This window comes from Ambystoma mexicanum, chromosome 4p, assembly GCF_040938575.1.
Source record: "Ambystoma mexicanum isolate Mex_15411 chromosome 4p, UKY_AmexF1_1, whole genome shotgun sequence".
NCBI classification, from domain to species: domain Eukaryota; kingdom Metazoa; phylum Chordata; class Amphibia; order Caudata; family Ambystomatidae; genus Ambystoma; species Ambystoma mexicanum.
This window is the reverse complement of record NC_090927.1, coordinates 251,979,113-252,003,247: the sequence shown is the minus strand read 5'-3', so window position 1 is coordinate 252,003,247 and position 24,135 is coordinate 251,979,113. Positions and strand designations below refer to the sequence as shown.

Sequence of the window (24,135 nt, the reverse complement as noted above, 5' to 3'; positions counted from 1 at the left end):
TACGTTCTTCATATGGTATCACCTTGCAAATGTCCGCACTGTGGAACAAAGTTAGGTGTCGCTTCATGGTTGTCGTACCAAAGCTGTACGTACCAGGTCTCCCACGACTCAGCACCAACTGGTTACACTTGACCAGGTTCGCACATGCTTTTGGTACGTTCCCAAAAACAGAAAACAACCGCCACACACACGACTCCCCGCGAGTGCTTGTAGTGCGGAGTTCCTCCACCTCATTCTCTTCTTCCTTTTCTTCCTCGATCTCTACATCCTCATCCGTATTTCCCTCTGCCCTCTGCAGTCCCTTGGGGAGGTGGTGGCGGTGGAGGCTTTGGGGGTGGTGCTGAGGCTAATGAATCAACAGTAGCCATGGATGCCATAAGGATTATTTGGCTAATGGTCGCTACAGCAGTAAAGGCAGTACAACTCAATCTGCTATAGCCAGAAGCACAGTGAAGATGAGCTCAGGGGTGTGGCCATTTACAGGGTTGGAGGGGTGCGGCTCATGACCATATTGATCCCTCAAAAGCATCAGAACCATCCCCAAACCTTATAAATGTAATACCTTTTGAATGTTAAGTTTTTGACTGTCAGTAAATAAAATCACCTAGCCTAGATATGGCAGTGAACAAAAAAGAAGGGGCTGGGCATGTGATGTCATCAGTGATATCATCAATGATATTTGTGATGTCATCTTTGATGTTCTGGGTGTTAGTCCTAGCAGTGCAAGGTGGTGGCGCGAGTTATGGTTGCTTAGCCTACCATAACTGGCGTATTTCAGGGTTTTTCGGTTTTACTTTGAACCATAATGTCAGGTGTGTAAAGTTTTTTTAGTGAATTGCACAGGTTCTTAGTAGGGCAACTTAACCATATCGTCCCCTTAACAAAGTTTTTTTTAGTGAATATATATATACATACATATAAATATATGTGATTTTCACCTTCCGGGTTTCAGTTTCTTACCTGTATTCTTTGAAGGATCCCTGAGCTCTACCCTCACATGGGTCTTCAATCAGCCACAAGTCCTGCTCTCTAAATTTTTAGGGGGATGGTGAATCGTCAGGCCAGTCCTGGGATGGAGACCTCTTCTCCATTTTTGAACTTCAACTGCCTACGTAAGCAATGGAGCTGACCGAAAGCTTTTTCAGGATTGTCAAAGCCCCTGGGGCTACCCTCCCATTGGGACATGGCTAGGCAATTAATGAGGTCCAAATTAATTGCTAACTAATTGAGAATGTCACTGCCTAAGTAGAAGGCAGAGGGGACATCTCGCACAACCCAAAAGTTATGCTCTATTTGTTTATCACCAATGGGAATTTTTAGCATACACCTGCTATGCAGTAGATGTTTGGAATTGGGAGTTTCCAGGCCCATTTCCCACTTATCAATCAATTTAAATGTGGAAATGGTCTGATCTTTTGGGAGTTTCCTGAATAATGCTTCGCTGATGAAGCTTTTTACATTATTCAGGCATACTCTGGCGAGAACCCCCCACACCCCCAATTACCTGAATGGGCAGGAACAGTTGTTCAACCTTTTTCTGAATATCCACCAAGCTTTGAGCTGGTTTCCTATTACTTTTTATCATGGTTTTTGTGTTTTCAAATTGTGAATGGGTATACAATTTCAGGCTATTTCCTTCCAGTGTGGAATGTCACCTGGAACTGGAAAGAAGGTTGATTTTCAGGAATAGAGAAGGGTTTCCATCACCAGTTTGTTGTCCTACATCAATTATAGTGATGTCAGGGATTTGATTGTTCCTAAAATGGAACTCAATTTTCCACTGCTCAACCATGTGGCATGTGCCATTTAGTCTTACATGGTTGGTGCTCTGTTTTAATTTAATTGGCCAGTTAGTCTGGGTCCAGAGGATCTTGTTCACACAGTCTAAAGGAGGTCTTTCCCTAAGAGACAGGGCGTCCCCTCTGGAGTAACAACTATGACCAGGTGTTTCACCTTGTGTCGCCCAATTTTGATCTCCAGATCCGCAGTCCCCTTGTTGGAAATGTCATTCCCTTTAAAGTTCTGAAGTTGTCCAGGAAGAGGTATGAGGGAAATTCGGTGTCACTGCCCTCTTCCTGATTTGATTTGCTCAAATGCCTTTTTAGACAGGAGGGTGGCTTGGGATCTGGTATCTACCAGTGCTGGAAATGCACCCTACCATTGCACCCGGACAGGGGCATGAAACCTATCTTCTTTCTCTTCCAGGGGGCAAAGGAAATGGGCATTTTGGGACAGCCGGGCAGTTAATTTCGTTATTTTGGACTCCAACACTGTGGGATCTTGGGCAGTTTTCTGTGTCAGAGTTCGGGAATCTGTAAATAAAATTTGGCATCCTGAGATTTGGGGAGCTTGTGAATCTCCTTTTCCCTTGATTCTGTGCTGTCCCCCTTCTCCCGAAGACAGTCACTTGAACCGGTTTGGGGGGAGGATCCCTCCTCCATTTCAGATTTCTCAGGATGACATTTCTGGGGTTCAGGGATAGACAGTTTGAGGTCAGTCCCCATACCTACCCAGTCTGAGTTATGGTCTTTTCGGACCCATTTTTCTTTGGGAGGAATCCCCTCATCCTTGAAAGAGAAGACTTTCTTCCCAGAATCCTCCAAGGATTCTTCCCCTTCAAACTGGAGGATGCAGACTTCCTCCACAAAATGTGTCTTCTTTGTCCCTTGGTTTTGCCTTCTTACCCTCTGTTCCCTAGGTTGCAGTTTTCAAGGTTAGGCGATTTGGCTTCAAATGCAGAGGATTCTAGGGGCTTTTAGCGGGTGAGGAAGGAAGCTTCCTCTAGGGCTTTGCACCCCCTTCCTCCCGAGCCTCCTCCTCTGGAACCTGCTGGTTGTTGTGGTTCTCTAGCCGTAATTTTTCCAGGGTGCAAGACCCTTGGTTTGAGCTGTTCTGAGCAGCCATGTTCATCTGAGGGTTCTGCTGAGCCCTCAATATGCGACTCTGGTCTTGGGTCAAGCTCTGGACCTGGAGCTTCAGTTGTGATACCCTCTTCGGCTGATACGGGGGTCTTCGGTCAAATATTTGTTGCTCTCGGGAAGGGTAACTGTCCCTTCTCCCAGAGTAAATTCGATATGGAAGGTTTCCCTGGTAGCCCTCCACCCTTGGCCTCCCTTGTCCCTGATTTGGGGGTTTAGACTCCTGAAAGCGGGGAGAGAAAGGAGGGTTTTCTGAATGTTGGGGTTTTGGGGGTACCAGCGGAAGAAACTTAAACTAGAGGGTGGAAGATTACTGCCCCCCTGAGGGAAGTTCGGAGGGAAGTTGGAAGGGAAGTTAGGAGGAGGATTTCCTGTGGCCGTTCTTACCTGATTGGATCCATCCACCTGAGCCGAATGAGTCCAGACATACCCCAAGATGGGTCTATTCTCCTTTTGCCTTGTGCTGATATATGAGTCAGGTGACACATTTGCAGGGTAACCTGCCTGTCTACCACCTGCTTGGGACTGATCAGAGGGTCTTCTTTGATTCTGGTTTGTTTGGTTAGTGGGAGGTGTATTTTTAGGCCCCCCCATCTCTAGATCCAAAATGGTGGTAACCTTCACCACCACCTCCTTGGCAGCAGTGGGGGTGTTAGTTGGTTTGAGATTTTTATTGGAACTCTTGTTTTATACTGGCTTTTGGACCTCATAGAAATGGGTAGTTTGCTCTATTACACAGTCCAGGGTCCTTTCACTGTGGAAGTCCCTAACCAGCTGTGTCATAATGTATTTAGGAAGTGCATGGAAATAGATATTGATAAACTCCCTACTGTTTGTGCGCACACGCTTATTGGTTTGTGCAAATACCTGTTTCAATTCTTGGACAAATTCCCTCGGGTCCTGGTCCTATCCATACCTCAAGATGGCCGTCTTATGGGTAGACCACCTTGAGTGATTCTGATCCTCCAGCCCAGCTAAGAAGTTGGAGTATTCTGGGGAGAATGTGCATTTGGGAAATTCCATAGAATTCTGATCATTTTTAATGTCAAATGATGTAATCATCTGGTCATACAGCTCCAGCTGCCCTCCAGACTGAGTACTTGGCATTTGTATGGTACAAGGTCATGGAGTTTCTAATGGCTTTTATTTGTCTAATGGGGTCTTATACCAAAGTTCTTTTTTGTTTGGCAGCCTTCTTTTTCCACTGCACCTGAGTCCATTCGCCCTCAGACTCAGATATGCTGCTATTTGAAGTCCTATCCCAATCCTCTAGGCCTATCTTTGATTCTTGGAGACTGAAAGTCTCTTCCAGAATGACAGGGCCTAGTCTCTTCTCCCCTGTCGTATTGTAGGTTCTCTGGGTCACTTCCCCTGGACTCCATCTTTCGCACATGGGAGTACTCATCTGACCCCTCCCCTCTTGCGGGGTTGGTGGAGAATGACCCCACATCCCTGATTGGGTTGACGTTTTCAAGATGCTCTTTTGGGTCCTAAACTCAGACTCCTTTTTATATGCAAAGTGGATCTGGTGGTTCCTTTGTAGCTGATGTTTCTGCTAGTCTAACTCCCTGATTTTCTCTGCATAGGAGTCTTTCTGGTCAGATACCTTGGCCACAATATTTTTAAACCTAAACAAGGATGCACGCCCATAAATCTCTGATGGACGCTGGCCTGCCGGCTCAATCACGCTGGGCCTAATTGAGTCTGACTACCTCATGCTTCCCGGTTCTTGTGAACCTGTGGACATGAAGTTAGCAGTGCCTTGGGCATATAGGATGGTAAATTAGCTTGAGGCCCTTGGTACAGAGGACATCACTCTTTGATCAGGGCAGGTCACTGCAGATAGGCACTGCAAGGAAACCCCAAGCATCTTGGAGTGCCTGGAGATAATTCTTTGGGCCACCAAATGTCGAAGGATAAACCCAAACCATGATACAATCTTGAAAATAGAGTGAGTGAGATGTTCCCGGAAAAGTGAATTTATTACATGCAAATGGCCTGGGTTGGTGGTGGGGTGGTATTCAGCTCAGTAAAGCTGAAAAATAACAACTCCACCTCATGTTCATCAAAGTTACAGCTTTTATAAACAAAATCAAGTTATTTACATAATTATACATAACAGTTACATCATCTCACAGTCCCCATTGGCTAAACCCTTTACAAATAACCTAAACATCCCTTATATTCTCTAACCCTATTGAATACATTTCCCAAACACAATTCTCTTTCACGTGGTCTCAATATGTAGCCAGTCATGACATCCTAAAAAATGACTGGTCTGTTATCTCAAACAATTTTCAACAGATGATGCACACCATTTGTCAGAGAAATATTAACCCAGTTTGTGATGTGCATAAACTGGATAAGAACACAACAGTTCTGTTTTCTGTCCTGATCAAAGTTTTGGGAGGTGTAACATCAATTGCGGCATGCATGCTTTCATGTTACGAGCTGGTATGTTTATCTGCAGTCACGAGAACATTGTTCCCAGTAATGCAGCTTATTTTGAAGCAGATGGTGTTGCGTTATCTTCTTTGGGAAATGCCATGTTCTTTTGGAATGTAAGGCTTGCTTTGGAGAAGGTTCTGTAATGGTTGTGGGAGTAAAGTAAGAAGAAAAAATATTTAAAAAAAATACAAAGTAACAGGTGTCTGTCAGGCATATGCCCAAAAAAAATAAAAAACGGCTATTTTCAGAGCCCACCTTAAAGGGGAAATAATATTTAAATGTACTGTCATCACGCTCTGATCCTCTACGTGTCCGCGAACATGGTGGTAGTTTGAAGGCAGCGTGCATTACCAACGGGGATTCTGGGGTGGAGGCATGCAAATAAGAATGTGCAAAGGTAGGGATTGGTCTTTAAAGTTCAGTGGATGTGTTCTGAATGGAGAGATTTAGTCAGAACGTATTTTTCCTGAGAGGAGAACAGACAGCTATGGCTCTGTGTGCTCGAAAACAGATTATCTGGATTTCGGGAGACTCATGGATACATTGGCTGAAGGTGCATGCAGAACGTTGTGGTATATCTGCAGATCTTGAATTTCCACATGTGGAATTGCACTGGCATGGCGTGCGTGGAATGAGGTGGCTGGACTTGGTACCTCTCTGTGCTACTTTACAGACAGAGCATCATCCTGATATACTTATCATTCATTGCTGAGGAAACAGTTTAGGCCATGTATCTGGAATTTCTTTGCAATTTGCAATGAAGGAAGGACTTGCGAAGGTCATGGACATGTTTCCAAACAGTTTTTTCCTGTATTGCACAAAGACAAATATGGCTGCGTTCTTCTGCATTTGGTCCACAAATGGAGAAAGTGAGGCGCAATGTCAATAAGGCTGTTTGTGCCTTTCTAAGAGATGTTGGCATGTCCTCATTCCACAATGGAAACATTTTGGTTTGCAGCACTTTTATTTTTCGCAGAGATGTAGTCCATCTCACATATGCTGGCAATCAGATTTTTCTTGGCAATGTACAAAATGCATTGCAACCTTTTTTGGATTCATAGTCACCTATTTGACAATCCGTTTTTTCCAATGTACAGTTTTTGAAACGCACAAAACACCACCGAAAGGCTCTTTTCATAGCCACCACTTACTCCCAGCGAAAAGTGCATTGATTTTGCTCTGCTTGCACCCTCCATTTTTGTGTGTCCTATGACTGTCCGCGGACTTTTTGAAAAATGTCTGGGGGCCTACAACGGTCACTTGATAGTTCTATTGTTAAATGAGAAAGGCGGCTCTGAAAAGAGCCTTTTTTGTATTTTTTGTTATTTTCCACTTTACTGCTTTTGAGCACACAACACACTGGGAGAGGAGGGCAAGGAGGGTAGGGAAGGGAGACCAACCAAGGGGATAAGAAAGGACAGGTGGAGAGAGAAAGATGTAGGGTGGGCTTTACTTAGGTAGGGAGCAGTTCTTCTGGTGCTCTGTGACCATAGCCTCAAAAGCACTTCGAAGGCTCTCCCCCTGCAGAGTACTGTGTCGCAGTACATAGACAATATTGTGACACTCGAAAGGTAAGGGTGAACAGCATCAGCATCGCGAATGGCTTGTGAGGCAGCTGGAGGGATGCGCTCCCCCACAGGAGTGTCTCTTGTTTTGAGATGATCAGACACAGAGGATGCTGTGGAGCAACTCAATCTACTACGTTCTTCATATGGTATCACCTTGCAAATGTCCGCACTGTGGAACAAAGTTAGGTGTCGCTTCATGGTTGTCGTACCAAAGCTGTACGTACCAGGTCTCCCACGACTCAGCACCAACTGGTTACACTTGACCAGGTTCGCACATGCTTTTGGTACGTTCCCAAAAACAGAAAACAACCGCCACACACACGACTCCCCGCGAGTGCTTGTAGTGCGGAGTTCCTCCACCTCATTCTCTTCTTCCTTTTCTTCCTCGATCTCTACATCCTCATCCGTATTTCCCTCTGCCCTCTGCAGTCCCTTGGGGAGGTGGTGGCGGTGGAGGCTTTGGGGGTGGTGCTGAGGCTAATGAATCAACAGTAGCCATGGATGCCATAAGGATTATTTGGCTAATGGTCGCTACAGCAGTAAAGGCAGTACAACTCAATCTGCTATAGCCAGAAGCACAGTGAAGATGAGCTCAGGGGTGTGGCCATTTACAGGGTTGGAGGGGTGCGGCTCATGACCATATTGATCCCTCAAAAGCATCAGAACCATCCCCAAACCTTATAAATGTAATACCTTTTGAATGTTAAGTTTTTGACTGTCAGTAAATAAAATCACCTAGCCTAGATATGGCAGTGAACAAAAAAGAAGGGGCTGGGCATGTGATGTCATCAGTGATATCATCAATGATATTTGTGATGTCATCTTTGATGTTCTGGGTGTTAGTCCTAGCAGTGCAAGGTGGTGGCGCGAGTTATGGTTGCTTAGCCTACCATAACTGGCGTATTTCAGGGTTTTTCGGTTTTACTTTGAACCATAATGTCAGGTGTGTAAAGTTTTTTTAGTGAATTGCACAGGTTCTTAGTAGGGCAACTTAACCATATCGTCCCCTTAACAAAGTTTTTTTTAGTGAATATATATATACATACATATAAATATATGTGATTTTCACCTTCCGGGTTTCAGTTTCTTACCTGTATTCTTTGAAGGATCCCTGAGCTCTACCCTCACATGGGTCTTCAATCAGCCACAAGTCCTGCTCTCTAAATTTTTAGGGGGATGGTGAATCGTCAGGCCAGTCCTGGGATGGAGACCTCTTCTCCATTTTTGAACTTCAACTGCCTACGTAAGCAATGGAGCTGACCGAAAGCTTTTTCAGGATTGTCAAAGCCCCTGGGGCTACCCTCCCATTGGGACATGGCTAGGCAATTAATGAGGTCCAAATTAATTGCTAACTAATTGAGAATGTCACTGCCTAAGTAGAAGGCAGAGGGGACATCTCGCACAACCCAAAAGTTATGCTCTATTTGTTTATCACCAATGGGAATTTTTAGCATACACCTGCTATGCAGTAGATGTTTGGAATTGGGAGTTTCCAGGCCCATTTCCCACTTATCAATCAATTTAAATGTGGAAATGGTCTGATCTTTTGGGAGTTTCCTGAATAATGCTTCGCTGATGAAGCTTTTTACATTATTCAGGCATACTCTGGCGAGAACCCCCCACACCCCCAATTACCTGAATGGGCAGGAACAGTTGTTCAACCTTTTTCTGAATATCCACCAAGCTTTGAGCTGGTTTCCTATTACTTTTTATCATGGTTTTTGTGTTTTCAAATTGTGAATGGGTATACAATTTCAGGCTATTTCCTTCCAGTGTGGAATGTCACCTGGAACTGGAAAGAAGGTTGATTTTCAGGAATAGAGAAGGGTTTCCATCACCAGTTTGTTGTCCTACATCAATTATAGTGATGTCAGGGATTTGATTGTTCCTAAAATGGAACTCAATTTTCCACTGCTCAACCATGTGGCATGTGCCATTTAGTCTTACATGGTTGGTGCTCTGTTTTAATTTCATTGGCCAGTTAGTCTGGGTCCAGAGGATCTTGTTCACACAGTCTAAAGGAGGTCTTTCCCTAAGAGACAGGGCGTCCCCTCTGGAGTAACAACTATGACCAGGTGTTTCACCTTGTGTCGCCCAATTTTGATCTCCAGATCCGCAGTCCCCTTGTTGGAAATGTCATTCCCTTTAAAGTTCTGAAGTTGTCCAGGAAGAGGTATGAGGGAAATTCGGTGTCACTGCCCTCTTCCTGATTTGATTTGCTCAAATGCCTTTTTAGACAGGAGGGTGGCTTGGGATCTGGTATCTACCAGTGCTGGAAATGCACCCTACCATTGCACCCGGACAGGGGCATGAAACCTATCTTCTTTCTCTTCCAGGGGGCAAAGGAAATGGGCATTTTGGGACAGCCGGGCAGTTAATTTCGTTATTTTGGACTCCAACACTGTGGGATCTTGGGCAGTTTTCTGTGTCAGAGTTCGGGAATCTGTAAATAAAATTTGGCATCCTGAGATTTGGGGAGCTTGTGAATCTCCTTTTCCCTTGATTCTGTGCTGTCCCCCTTCTCCCGAAGACAGTCACTTGAACCGGTTTGGGGGGAGGATCCCTCCTCCATTTCAGATTTCTCAGGATGACATTTCTGGGGTTCAGGGATAGACAGTTTGAGGTCAGTCCCCATACCTACCCAGTCTGAGTTATGGTCTTTTCGGACCCATTTTTCTTTGGGAGGAATCCCCTCATCCTTGAAAGAGAAGACTTTCTTCCCAGAATCCTCCAAGGATTCTTCCCCTTCAAACTGGAGGATGCAGACTTCCTCCACAAAATGTGTCTTCTTTGTCCCTTGGTTTTGCCTTCTTACCCTCTGTTCCCTAGGTTGCAGTTTTCAAGGTTAGGCGATTTGGCTTCAAATGCAGAGGATTCTAGGGGCTTTTAGCGGGTGAGGAAGGAAGCTTCCTCTAGGGCTTTGCACCCCCTTCCTCCCGAGCCTCCTCCTCTGGAACCTGCTGGTTGTTGTGGTTCTCTAGCCGTAATTTTTCCAGGGTGCAAGACCCTTGGTTTGAGCTGTTCTGAGCAGCCATGTTCATCTGAGGGTTCTGCTGAGCCCTCAATATGCGACTCTGGTCTTGGGTCAAGCTCTGGACCTGGAGCTTCAGTTGTGATACCCTCTTCGGCTGATACGGGGGTCTTCGGTCAAATATTTGTTGCTCTCGGGAAGGGTAACTGTCCCTTCTCCCAGAGTAAATTCGATATGGAAGGTTTCCCTGGTAGCCCTCCACCCTTGGCCTCCCTTGTCCCTGATTTGGGGGTTTAGACTCCTGAAAGCGGGGAGAGAAAGGAGGGTTTTCTGAATGTTGGGGTTTTGGGGGTACCAGCGGAAGAAACTTAAACTAGAGGGTGGAAGATTACTGCCCCCCTGAGGGAAGTTCGGAGGGAAGTTGGAAGGGAAGTTAGGAGGAGGATTTCCTGTGGCCGTTCTTACCTGATTGGATCCATCCACCTGAGCCGAATGAGTCCAGACATACCCCAAGATGGGTCTATTCCCCTTTTGCCTTGTGCTGATATATGAGTCAGGTGACACATTTGCAGGGTAACCTGCCTGTCTACCACCTGCTTGGGACTGATCAGAGGGTCTTCTTTGATTCTGGTTTGTTTGGTTAGTGGGAGGTGTATTTTTAGGCCCCCCCATCTCTAGATCCAAAATGGTGGTAACCTTCACCACCACCTCCTTGGCAGCAGTGGGGGTGTTAGTTGGTTTGAGATTTTTATTGGAACTCTTGTTTTATACTGGCTTTTGGACCTCATAGAAATGGGTAGTTTGCTCTATTACACAGTCCAGGGTCCTTTCACTGTGGAAGTCCCTAACCAGCTGTGTCATAATGTATTTAGGAAGTGCATGGAAATAGATATTGATAAACTCCCTACTGTTTGTGCGCACACGCTTATTGGTTTGTGCAAATACCTGTTTCAATTCTTGGACAAATTCCCTCGGGTCCTGGTCCTATCCATACCTCAAGATGGCCGTCTTATGGGTAGACCACCTTGAGTGATTCTGATCCTCCAGCCCAGCTAAGAAGTTGGAGTATTCTGGGGAGAATGTGCATTTGGGAAATTCCATAGAATTCTGATCATTTTTAATGTCAAATGATGTAATCATCTGGTCATACAGCTCCAGCTGCCCTCCAGACTGAGTACTTGGCATTTGTATGGTACAAGTTCATGGAGTTTCTAATGGCTTTTATTTGTCTAATGGGGTCTTATACCAAAGTTCTTTTTTGTTTGGCAGCCTTCTTTTTCCACTGCACCTGAGTCCATTCGCCCTCAGACTCAGATATGCTGCTATTTGAAGTCCTATCCCAATCCTCTAGGCCTATCTTTGATTCTTGGAGACTGAAAGTCTCTTCCAGAATGACAGGGCCTAGTCTCTTCTCCCCTGTCGTATTGTAGGTTCTCTGGGTCACTTCCCCTGGACTCCATCTTTCGCACATGGGAGTACTCATCTGACCCCTCCCCTCTTGCGGGGTTGGTGGAGAATGACCCCACATCCCTGATTGGGTTGACGTTTTCAAGATGCTCTTTTGGGTCCTAAACTCAGACTCCTTTTTATATGCAAAGTGGATCTGGTGGTTCCTTTGTAGCTGATGTTTCTGCTAGTCTAACTCCCTGATTTTCTCTGCATAGGAGTCTTTCTGGTCAGATACCTTGGCCACAATATTTTTAAACCTAAACAAGGATGCACGCCCATCAATCTCTGATGGACGCTGGCCTGCCGGCTCAATCACGCTGGGCCTAATTGAGTCTGACTACCTCATGCTTCCCGGTTCTTGTGAACCTGTGGACATGAAGTTAGCAGTGCCTTGGGCATATAGGATGGTAAATTAGCTTGAGGCCCTTGGTACAGAGGACATCACTCTTTGATCAGGGCAGGTCACTGCAGATAGGCACTGCAAGGAAACCCCAAGCATCTTGGAGTGCCTGGAGATAATTCTTTGGGCCACCAAATGTCGAAGGATAAACCCAAACCATGATACAATCTTGAAAATAGAGTGAGTGAGATGTTCCCGGAAAAGTGAATTTATTACATGCAAATGGCCTGGGTTGGTGGTGGGGTGGTATTCAGCTCAGTAAAGCTGAAAAATAACAACTCCACCTCATGTTCATCAAAGTTACAGCTTTTATAAACAAAATCAAGTTATTTACATAATTATACATAACAGTTACATCATCTCACAGTCCCCATTGGCTAAACCCTTTACAAATAACCTAAACATCCCTTATATTCTCTAACCCTATTGAATACATTTCCCAAACACAATTCTCTTTCACGTGGTCTCAATATGTAGCCAGTCATGACATCCTAAAAAATGACTGGTCTGTTATCTCAAACAATTTTCAACAGATGATGCACACCATTTGTCAGAGAAATATTAACCCAGTTTGTGATGTGCATAAACTGGATAAGAACCCATGAAAGAGAGGGAGGAGTGAAGACAGTGGCCATTCCTTTTATCACACGATAGAATCCTCATTGCCCCAGCAGTCTGGTGTCCTGAACAACTCCTTCAACTTTTCTTCACAGCACCTCATGCGACTTCCATTTTATATCATACGGCCTCCCTAGACTGCATCCTGCTCATCTTCCTGAGAACACAAATGGAATCATAAAACACAGACCTAGCTCTGCTCGCGAACATCGATTTCATGTATGTATTGACTAACCCAAATCTGACCCTCACAATCCTAATAGGACCTGCTGGCCATTTAATAACAATTCTTCATGTTCCGAGGAAGTTTGACCCTCGCATCTATACATCCATCTAACTATGAAAACAAACCTAATGGCAGTTAATTCTGTCCTCGCCCCCAGGAACCATTAGGCCTGCCATCACCATCTGCCCAATGCGTTCTGTTTCCTCCCCCTCTCCTGACCTCTGTTATCCAAACACACGCAGAGGGTAGGAAACTGAAACCCTGAAAACCAGAATATACAGACTAAGGCTCTAACTAAAACGAGCCTTCAATTTTTGAGACGGCTTTATGTAAAGACGGCAGAACTTCTTCATAACACAATACTCTAACTGCATATTTATCCTAAATCATCCTAAGTCCCCACGTGTCCACTGCACAAGGTTACCGCATCCCCCTCCGCAACTGCCCTCTCTACCAAAAAAACCTTCCCTCATGTTGTTCTCTCGCTTACAAACACTGAGCTCCTCACAGATCAATTCTATGTGATACAAAGTTGTACCCCACACAATGATATTGCTATTAATTGTTGCTTGTTATTTGGCTACATGATGCAACCTGAAATGTATTCAAAATTAATTTCAACGTAACATATACACTGAATCTCCAAACTACACAAAACACACGCTTACTGCAACATTACTACATCTAAACAAGCCGCCAAGTGGACTAATACAACTTTCTTAGCTTAAACATCTTTCCCCTATTTGGATGCTGTGCGTGCTTCCCAACACACTTCATCACTTTCTCCAAAGCCACATCTCCTGATGTCCCACTTGAAACCATTAGGAGCACACATCCACTAACGATATTATTTTCAATGTTTTACCCACAGAATACATAAGGGCCCTAGTATATCAATATGACGTGGCTTAACCAAAACTATCAGTTGTGTGTAACCCCTAGCTCAAAGAGTGCCCTTAGGGTTACCATTCTCCCTTGCCATATTCTGCCATATGTTAATGAAAGTGTGTATATACATATACACACACACACACATACAACACACACACACACACACACACTTTTAGATATAACCATTTGAAATAGAAATTATGTTTATTTTGTTATAGCAAAGTTAGCAGGGCCTATTCTGAAGCCAGACCATGATGGCATGGGTAGGGCATCATTTAGTATGCTAGCAGTTGTTTAGGACAATGGACTGGTTAACCCTGGAAAGATTAGTAGTTGGTAGGCACTAACAATGTTTGGAAGAAGTGAATGTTAGGAGGGAGTGAAAGTCAGGAGGTACAGTCCTGACCTTTGGTTTAATGCTGGCTTGGGCAGCCCCTCAGAGCCAAATTGCATGGGAGAAGGCTATTGCACAATATGACAAAGGACCACCCTGAAAGGTGTAATGGTGAGTCAGTCTGCCCATTCTGCTCTGAAGAAACCTAGGCTAAATGAGCACGGTCAGCCATTATGCCAAGCGAGGGACTGCAAGTCCTGCTGGGAACTGATTTCAGTGGCTAGGAATAGAGTCCGGGCAAAGACAAACATCAGACCTGGTCAATCAAGTCAGTTGAACAGTCTGGCAATGTGCAAAGTAGCTGTGGTGGTGGTGTTGAAGGAATTTCAGGCCATGTGAGTAGGCGGTCCAGCAAGCATGTGAGGTCATCGGCACTGTGGATCTTCAGGGCCAGGGTGGTAGTGGGGTTAGCTGTGAGCCTAGAGCAGGATATGGCATGGCACAAGTCTTCCACCTAGCATAACTGAGTGGAACATTTGATGGTATGCTACAAAGATTTAGGAGACACACTAACCTGATACACGGCGGGCCTGCTAGGTGCTGTCTGAGCTCCATGTCATATGGTGGGAAGGCCCCACAAACCATGAGAAGCATCCTGTAATATGGCTACTAAAAAGGAACATCAGCGTGGAGCAGTGGCAACTCAGGAGGCAATAAGGCTGTACACTGAACAGATTCTGGCATGTGCATTTGTACATGAGCCATAATTTCGGGCCCCAAGCTGGCGCTCTGCCCTGTAAAATGGTAAAAGTGATAATCTGCAAGGGCTTGGTAATAGTTTTGTTGTGCAACTTAATATTATCTATGCTGATTCCTTGCTGAAGCCCGCATATCAACCTCTAAGCCTCACATAGAATAGCGAAGGATACGGACCAGCTAAGAAGTACTTGTTGGATCTGATGGGGGAATCAGCTGCTGCTGAAGCTGAGGGAATGGTTCTGTGTATTTCTTTAGAGGTGTTGTACTAGCTCATGATGCAGAGACCTCAGAACTACGTTTTATTCTGTTATACAACTCAGTTAAGGCTTTATGTACATTATAGTGTTGACCCGAACAGCATGAACGTTATCCCATTTGTAGATTAAAAATATCAAAAGCATGTCATGATGGCCAAGTGGACCTTAAACAGTGACCAGTTTGGTGTGTCTTCTGTATATCACAGTCTTGTACTTCCCACTTGCTAGTTTAACTACCTGGTACCAATATGAAGTACAAACAGGAGTGTTGGAGTCACTAATATTCATTACATGAGCATTATGGAATTAATCCCAGGTCTCTGCTGTGCTATTTTACAGAGACTTGGGGTGGTAGCTCATTTCCTGCTCTTCCCTAATGAAGGTTGCTTAACATATCATATTTTATCTGCTGGCCAGGGATTGGAGGGATGTAGTGACCATGGTATGGCCTAGTTATACAAGAATCCAAAAGCAGGCCAGAGGAAAAATACCTGTCCTACATATGTTTTAGTCTCAATACTTCATCACATGTACTGCACTCTACAGAATCTCTTACTTCCCTCTCTGTTTGAACATTCAAATGCTATCTGGCACTATGTATCATTTTCATAATGCCTACATTTCCTTTGAGTGACCCTTCTACTTTTTCTTCTCCAATCCTTTTAGTGGAACCTCTGAATCTCTCCTAATTACTGTACCTTCTTCCACACTGAGTTCTCTTTGAGATTCCCAATATGGTCTAACCTTCTCTTCAAGTGTTTCATTCTTGGGCCATTGTTCCCTTATATACCTTTTTTGTGTCAGTCAAGTTGGTATCTTGCTCCTCCATGTTATGCCACACGTATTTAGCGATAGTAATGACATTAGACAAACATACATGCTCTACTTCTTCCTCATGTATGTCTTCTTCCTGTTGCTTAACCAAATAAATAAATAGGTGCTATGTATTTTTGATGACATGATAAGCAGTCTGACAACACACTGGCATTGCCAGAAATACTGAGTAACTCAATTGTATACTTGTGTAGGTTCATTGCACACCTTTTAATTGTACTTGAAACTTGATCACGCTCTTAGTTCATTGCATAAACTGTATATGATCAATCTGTACTTTAAGCAAGTCACCATAAGAAGCTGTGGAATCTTCGCTTGCCCACCTTATAGCTAATGCATCTTTATCAAATGTTGATTAATGAGTGTTCTTTATTAAAGAGGTCTGGAGGTGTATGCTACACATTGTTCATACTCTTAGATAGTGCAGGTGTTATTCTGGATTTGGGTTGTTTCACCAAAGTACAAATAATCGTGGCGGTGTTGTCCGTAGTCTAGTTCACCGCAATTGTACTTCAGTAAAACAACACAAAACTGGTTAAACCAAAATTCAACCCCCTCTACTTACAGTTTTGCTGGCTGCCACCTCAGCTTCTCCTATACCACTGTGGTGTTAGTTCTGTTCCTCGAATGTGGGTCGGGTCTGAAGCCACAGGGTCCCTTTTTCTTGTTTTGCTCTTTTTGATACTGTCTGTGACCTTTTTTCGGTCAATTTGGGTAAACCCGTTATTCAGATTGCCTTATTCAATTCTTTAACTTCTTGCATATTGTCTTCCATCTTCTTGAATGGTCTGCCTTTAATTAATAGTTTAGGCCAATTTTCAATGTTTCGTGAAACATATTTAACGAATCGAGACTAATACTCTTCCATACTTCCTCCGTCAAAGGCACACCAAGGCTGCATCTGCTCCAAAAACGTCTTTATTCAAGCCTGCATCTCGGCAACATCAAGCAACATGGCCAAACTTTTCAAAGTTTGTAAGGGACTGGCCGCTCCTACAGCAGCCTCTTCTTCTACCACACCCAACCAGGACCTTTGCTCGGCCCAGGCTGCACATTTCATCACAAAAACCCAAGTCATCATTTCCTCCCTTTCTTCCACACTACAGCACACACCAACACTGAAGCCTCCCTTGGGCCCCCTCCACTCCCCTTCATTTCACTCTCACCCATCACACGTGATGAGGTCTCCAGACAAGTCTGGTCTATGACGGCTTCATCCAAACAGGTGGACCACTGCCCCTGCAAAACCATTAAGGACAATATTTACTCCCTCGCCCCAGCCTTGGCTGATCTCTGCAATCTCTCCTTTTCCACTGGAATGTTCCCAGCTGCTCTTAAATACTCCCTTGTCTAACCTCTGCTCAAGAAACCCTCTGCCGAACCATCCATTCTGACAAAATACTACCCTATTTCTATCATTCCTTTCCTGGGCAAACTCCTAGAGAAGTTGGCTATCTCTCAGCTGACCCTCCACACTGAACCTATTCGTTGCTTCAACGACCATCAGTCTGGCTTTAGAGTGTCCATAGGCATCGAAACTGCTCTTCTGAACACCCGTGAAGACCTGCTCTCACACCTCAACATTAACACTCCCTCCTTCACCGCTCCTGTGCCTTCGACATGGTCAACCACAACATCCTGATCACAGGTCTCTATGACACCCTCGAAATCACAGATCATGCTCTGGCATGGTTAACCTCCTTTCTCTCTGACCATCCATCCCAACTGGAACTTGGAGTCTTTAACTTGACTAGTGCTCTCTCTACATGTGGCGTTCCCCAGGGATCTAACCTAACCCCCTGAATCTTCAACGTCTATATGGCTGCATTGGAATGTGTGATTGCCACTTTCACCTCTAACTTCCAGTGTTATTCAGATGACACACAGCTATCTTTCAGGCGACCCTCAGCCGCCTCCACACCCTCGCTCATATCTGATTGTCTTTCCTCTACTCACTTATGGTATGTGACAAATGACCTTTTCCTTAATGCCAGTAAAACTGAGATCATTCGCATTGGGACCCCTGCTCCCGTCTTGCCACTCTCATTCTGGCCGGTCTCCCTTGGCCCTGCGCCCGCACCGACCTGCAAGGCAAAAAACCTTGGAGTCATCTTCGACTCCACTCTCTCTGCACATTTCGGACATCTCTAAAAAGTCTAACAATCAACTACACCTTCACAGAGGTACTCTACTCTTTCTAACTTTACCCCAGCACTCACTGTCTCCAGAACCCTGGTTCTCTTTAGGCTGGAATACTGCAATAGCCTCTTACTCAACCTCCCTGCTTCTGCACCCTCTGCAACTCATCCAGGACAGAACCGGAAGACTTATCCCTGTCCTCAATCCCATGGACCGCATCTCTCTGGTGCTGAAATCCCTTCACTAGCTCCCGGTGGCTGCAAGGGTCAAGTTTAAGACCCTCTGCATTGTCCACAAGGCTTTCTTGGGCCTGGCACCTACCTATCTGCAACATTTACTACCTAAATACTGCCCCTCCCTAAACCTCTGCTCATCTACCTCAAACCTTCTGCGATTGAGCCTGTTCTCCAAGCAGAGATTTGGAGCGAGATCATTATCCTCAGCAGCTGCCTTCCTCTGGAATAGCCTCCCTGCCACCCTCTGTCTTGAGCCTGATCTTCTTAAGTATCTGAAACTCCTCAAGACCTTTCTTTTTTCCTCTTCCTTCTCTCTCCCACTACCCTGCTAACCTACCCCTCTGCTCGTTCCCTCTCTCCCTCCACTTCCTCACAGCTTGTTGACTGGCCACCTGGTGTACCTCAGATCTCACAGGTCCTGGGCACCCCCGCCAGTCGTCTCTCACACTTGCCTGAGGGCCCTGTACTCCCACCACCATCACTGCACTTGGGAAATGACCCATGAGAGTGGCTCTCTCTGCAGTTACCCCAGTTTCCACCAACTGGGTGCACTTGGAACTCCCCCTCCTTGTATCTGTCTGTGCACTTGCACGATCCAAATGTACTTTGCCGAACAATCGTCTGTCTGCTGTCCCCTGTCTTCATCCCTTAATTGCACTTGGTAAAACTGCCGAGTTGCCCCCAGGCCAATTTGCAGTCAATTATCGTCTCAGAATTTCAAGGGCTCTAATTCAACTGTTGTCTTTCCCCATGTTCCCACCCTCCTTGAGTGCTTTGAAACAATTGCCTTGTGTATAGGTGTTTTATAAATAAACATTACCATTACCATACCTATGAACGTGAGCAATGATCTTTATTTGTTGGTTCTAGGTGCATTGCTTCGACAAACACTGCTTTGGCCTGTACTCCTGATGCTCTAATATTGTGCTCTAAGTATTTAATTTATTTCCTTTTGAATATACACTTTTCTTTCTTTAAGGTGATGCTCCTATTTTAAAGGAAATGCTCAATATATTACACAGTCTACAATCTTAATCTCTCATGCTGTCCACAAATACAAGAACATGGTCATTAACCAATGTGTCTCCTAAATGTACTAAAAGTGTCAGCAGTATTTATTGCAATAGCTGCCACCCCCCTGTTCCATGGCTGAATGGTATGCGCTTACATTAAAAACTTTCCAATCCTTCTTTCACCCGCCTCCAAATCTATGTATTCATCTATGATCAACAAACACTAACAAGTATTTAAGAGAATAGATATGTGGTATTTTTCAATGCTTGCTTTATTTTCAGTTCTTGTTTTCTTGACGGTATACCAGAAAAAATAGCTGTTACCGTTTCCAGCACTCAGTCAATTGGCATTGCCACCGCATTACGAGTTCCGGAGGGATGGAGTAAATCCCCATTTATGGAGTCCCATAAGACTCCATGAGAGGATTTAATTAAGTTCTTTCGCCAGTAGGGCACATGTCGCTGGAGGTAACCCAGTTGGTGCACCAGTAAACCTGTAGTCGGCTGGTCCAGTAAATGTCAGTATCCATGAATACCAGCATTTTTTACCTGACCGGCTGGCTTGGAATGAGGTCCATTGTACCGGCACTCTTTTAAATTCCCCTCCCTCTTCCCTTCTCTTCAGACTTAATCACATTTAACATGTTGCACTTTCTTTGATTATTGTTTCTGTTATTGGTGCTTACGTTAATCAGGAATGTTATGTACTTATTACATTTTAACTGCTCTCCCTTCTCTCCCGACCCGCTCCTTTGCATTTTAATACGCATTTTTGTATTTCTCGAGATAACACAACACTGTAAAACAAAAAACATCTATTATGTGCATCACTGAATAACCCGACACTTAATGTTATCTTTTTTATAAATATTTGTAGGGCACGTATGTTATTCCGCTATTAGAATCTGTACTTTACGACAAGACTCAGTTTGAGAAGGCTGAAGAGTTCAACCCCCAGCATTTCCTTGACTCTGATGGGAAGTTTGTGAAGAAAGAGGCTTTAATGAGTTTTGGAGCAGGTAAACATTATCTTGCCATTTTCCTTAAAATTCTTGTTTTGTGGGAACCAAATGTTTATAACCAAGCACGTTAAAACATACCATGGCTCTCACAAAGGTACAAAACATGCCTGGTTTTAGCACCTGCTTGGTAACAGCAGGCAGTATTTTACAGCAATAACACACGTTGTATTTACCCCCATATCTCGAGAGAAAATATCTCATATATTAACTCAAATTTACCTCCAACACTGGAGTGGCTATAGACATTTAACAACTGCCACAAAGTTTTAAAACTTGTTTGTTCTGTACTGAAGGGAAGTGCAAGCACTTCACATTAATGTCACAAATAGGTATTTTTTGTTGTGTGGACAACAAAAGGGGGTAGAGAGGTGTATGCATCTCTGCCCATGTTCTCATAGACAAAAATGCCTTGTAATGCACAGAGGGTTAGAAATATAATGAATTTATATTGTGCGAGATCCATTTGCATTCTCAAAATCAGTGTGGAAATTGAGGAAAAACTGGGAAAAATAGGTAATGTGGATTTTCTGAAATATGTTTGTATCCATTATAGCATAGCTGGTGGATTGTTCATTTTAACGAGAGTCCAGCATTTATAAAGTACGCTATTTTCTTTAGGGTAACACAAAAATTCAACGAGATGGCAGGTCAACGAGTAGGCTGGAGAAAATTCCAACAATTATTCAGGATTACTGTTTCCACAATTTGAACTAGTACTGCCACTGGAAGAACTCACTTGTGAGGACTGTGAACATGTTGCCAGCATTGCTACAGTGAGGAGACCCGTTTATGCTGGCTGTGGCAAAATATATTCCAGTTTTGCCAATATCAGATCTGCCCATGCTCACGGTGCAAATACATACCAATATTGCCACTGTAAAACTGCAAGCATGATGTCTGTGTAAAAAAGTGCCAATGTTGGCACTGTAAAAACAGTCTCATGATTGCTCTGTCCAATATTGGCAGTCTTGCTGCAAGAAGAAATATTCCTAATGGCTGTGCTGGAATAGAAACTATAAGAATACACTCAGAATGCCCATCCTTTTTCACTATAAGAACACACAAGTGATGGTTGTGTCCAATAATGCGTCTGTAAGAACACAATTGTGTTGGTTTTGCCCATTCATAGCATTATTGCCACTGTACGATGACAGGCAAAAGCTTTATGTGCCAAAATATGCTAATATTTTCAATGTCAGGACACATCCATGCTGGCTATATCTAATAACAGCATTATCCCCACTGTATGAACACTCTAATAATTATGGGTCAACATTTCCTGTTATTGCCATTATAAGTACATACTCATACAAGAACAAATATACTCACATACATCACATTGCTGGTGCTGGCATCATTTAACACTTCACTCACTCATTCATGCACATACACAAACACATATTCACACAACACACATGTACATGCAAATATTTTTTAAAAAACAATACCTTTTTTTGAAGAACGATCCCACTCCTGGTAAACCAGCTCATATATTACAGGACCTGCGATACACATAGTAGCAACACATTTTGTGCGGCTTATAAGTTCAATATTGTAAAGGCTTATAAATGTGGTGCAATTGAACGAATCTGCACAAATGTTTGTAAAACTAACTTTGTGATATAACTGTTTTTGAAAATTTTGGTGGGATTTTATTAAGAGGGGGTTAAATTAGAGGGGGGTCTATGCATTTTTAGATGGCTTATAACTTTGTTGCCGTTTAACGAATGTGCACAAAGGTTTTTAGAAAGATTATAGACCCAACCTTAAATGTTTGTGCAAAATCTGAACATACATTTTGACACATTTGAAATAATAAAACATGGGTAGATGTCCAGCAAACTCATGAAAGGAGCCTTGTCAAGGACCTGAAAGCATGGTTTTACAAATGTGTCCGTGTTTTTTTTTTGTTGACGTGTCATAATGTAAGTACAAAAATAGTGATATACCTTTGGTGACTGAGGTATATATATGTACCCTTGGGCCATGAGCAGTGACCAGATTGTCCGGGTCATGGCATAAGGTCATGAGCTGGACAATCTTGCTACTGGCCATGACTACGAGGGACGACCAATGGGGTTAAAGTGGCCGTGCCCACCAGGGACTGGCTATGAGATGAAGTTTTTCAAAATTGAGATTAGTTTGAAAGGGACAAAAATATGATTGTGGTAATACAGTCATAGGGCTCTCTCGTTGCTTTCTGCAGGCTGCCATGGAAAGAGATGAGTGGCTCTGTACAGATCCCGCCCTTCCTGTTGTATGGTGGCCATATTAGAAAAGGATTTTCCTTCATACCACGGGACACCATGCACGTCCTTGTGTAGGAAGAAAAATACTATTATTTTTAGCACCCAGGGTTACCGCTTTAGCAACCCGGGGTGCTAATGACCTTCATCCCCCATTTCAGGGGCTGGAATGGGGGATAACGTTCTGGTGCCCTCGTTATCCACCCTCGCTTTGCTTGGCCCGATAACTTGGGCTGCCGGGTCGTTATCCTCAGAGATGAACACAACATTATTACCATTAGCATATCAGAAAATGCTAATGGGAATATTGGAAAATCTTATTGAGTCTAGATACTTTACTGAGAAATGTAAAGTAGATGGAGTATATAAGATTTTATTTTTTGCTCTATTTTTTAACTGCGAAAGGTGGTTCCTAAAGGAACCTTTTTTGTTGTTTTTTTTATTTCTCTTTTGTTTTGCATGAGAGGTTAGAATGTAAGTTGGTGAGGGGAATAAGGTAAGAGGCACCAAGCACTGATCTGGAGAGCAGGTGGACAGGGGAAGATGCTGTGCATGTGTTACATCTAAGTTAGGGGGCAGTGTTTCTCATGTTCCTTGATTACAGCTTCAAAAGTACTTTAAAATTGCTCCCCCCGGCAGTATGGTGGTTGCAGTATATACAGAGGACTGTTGTCATCGAATGATAAGGATAAACAGCCCTGTTTATTGCGTGCAAGGTAGCTGGCAGGATTTTGTGTCCCACAGAAATAGGCTTTGTGGTTACAGTATTGGTTGAGGAAGATGAGGTGGAGGAAGACAGCCTACTTCTTGCTAAGAAAGGAACAACCTTTCTGAGACCATTGCAGTGGTTGGATTTGGTGTGGTGGCGCATATAGGTGGTCCTGTAGGTGTACTGTCCAGGCAGTCCCAAACTGAGTACAATGTTGCTCTCAGTGCATTTCACTTTGGTACATTCCCAATAGTGTTAAAGAAGTGCCACAACCATGATTCTCTCTAGGTGCTAGAGGTAGGCACTTCCTCTACCTCATCTTATTAGTCATCTTCATTTGTCTTTGCAAGTACAGTGCTTTTTTTATTGTGTTGGTCCTTCTGTTGGCGGTGGTGGTGACTCGTGGGTAGGATGGATGGCAATAGCTGATGCCATTTTTAAGATGAATAGCAGTTTTGCTAATATTCTTCCAAGTGTGTGCTGTGTGCTAGATTGTTAATGGATAATGAGCAAGAATAGGTTTACAAGTTGTGCAAGGGTAAATTTGGAGCTTCAAAGCTTCTAGATGAGCTGAAAATGCAGTTCTGAACTGTCTGCGAAGCACATACCCGATCGCGAAGTGCAAACGCATTCACAAACACAGCATCATGCCACACACGCACAAGGTCACACGAGACTGTCCCGAAAGTCTGCAATGCCGTCAGACGTTCATGATGTCGATGAACGCAAAAACAGTGGAAAAAGTTCCAAAGGTGTATAGAAGTGTTAAAAATGATGCTTAGGTGGACATGGCAGAATAAACTGGACAATAATGTTGTTATATTTGGCTAAGTATAATATTATCAAGTTGTAGTAAATTAGAATGCACTGGCAAAAACCCATGAAATTCACTGAAAAAAACTTTGCTAAAGTTCATCTTCATGTATACAAATGAATTGTGTGTTTGAGGCCTGCCTATTTCCCCATCTATGTGCACCATGAGCTGAGACCAAACCCTAAGGAAAGTACTTCAAATACATATGACGATAACGTCTATGTATATCGCAACTTTTCAATTTTAATATTCTGACTGTCAGTGAACAAAACCACCTCGCCTA

The 24,135-nt window shown here is 43.8% G+C and overlaps 1 protein-coding gene across 3 annotated transcripts in view; it reads left to right on the top strand.

The window, feature by feature from the left end:
* The window catches only part of LOC138453176 (cytochrome P450 2K6-like), a 346,951-nt gene that overhangs the window by 313,154 nt on the left and 9,662 nt on the right, over positions 1 to 24,135 (top strand). For all 3 annotated transcript variants that reach the window (XM_069605773.1, XM_069605771.1, XM_069605772.1), the window contains one exon: positions 19,939 to 20,080. In XM_069605773.1, the coding sequence (XP_069461874.1) occupies positions 19,939 to 20,080 (142 nt within the window). The remainder of the gene's footprint in view (positions 1 to 19,938; positions 20,081 to 24,135) is intronic.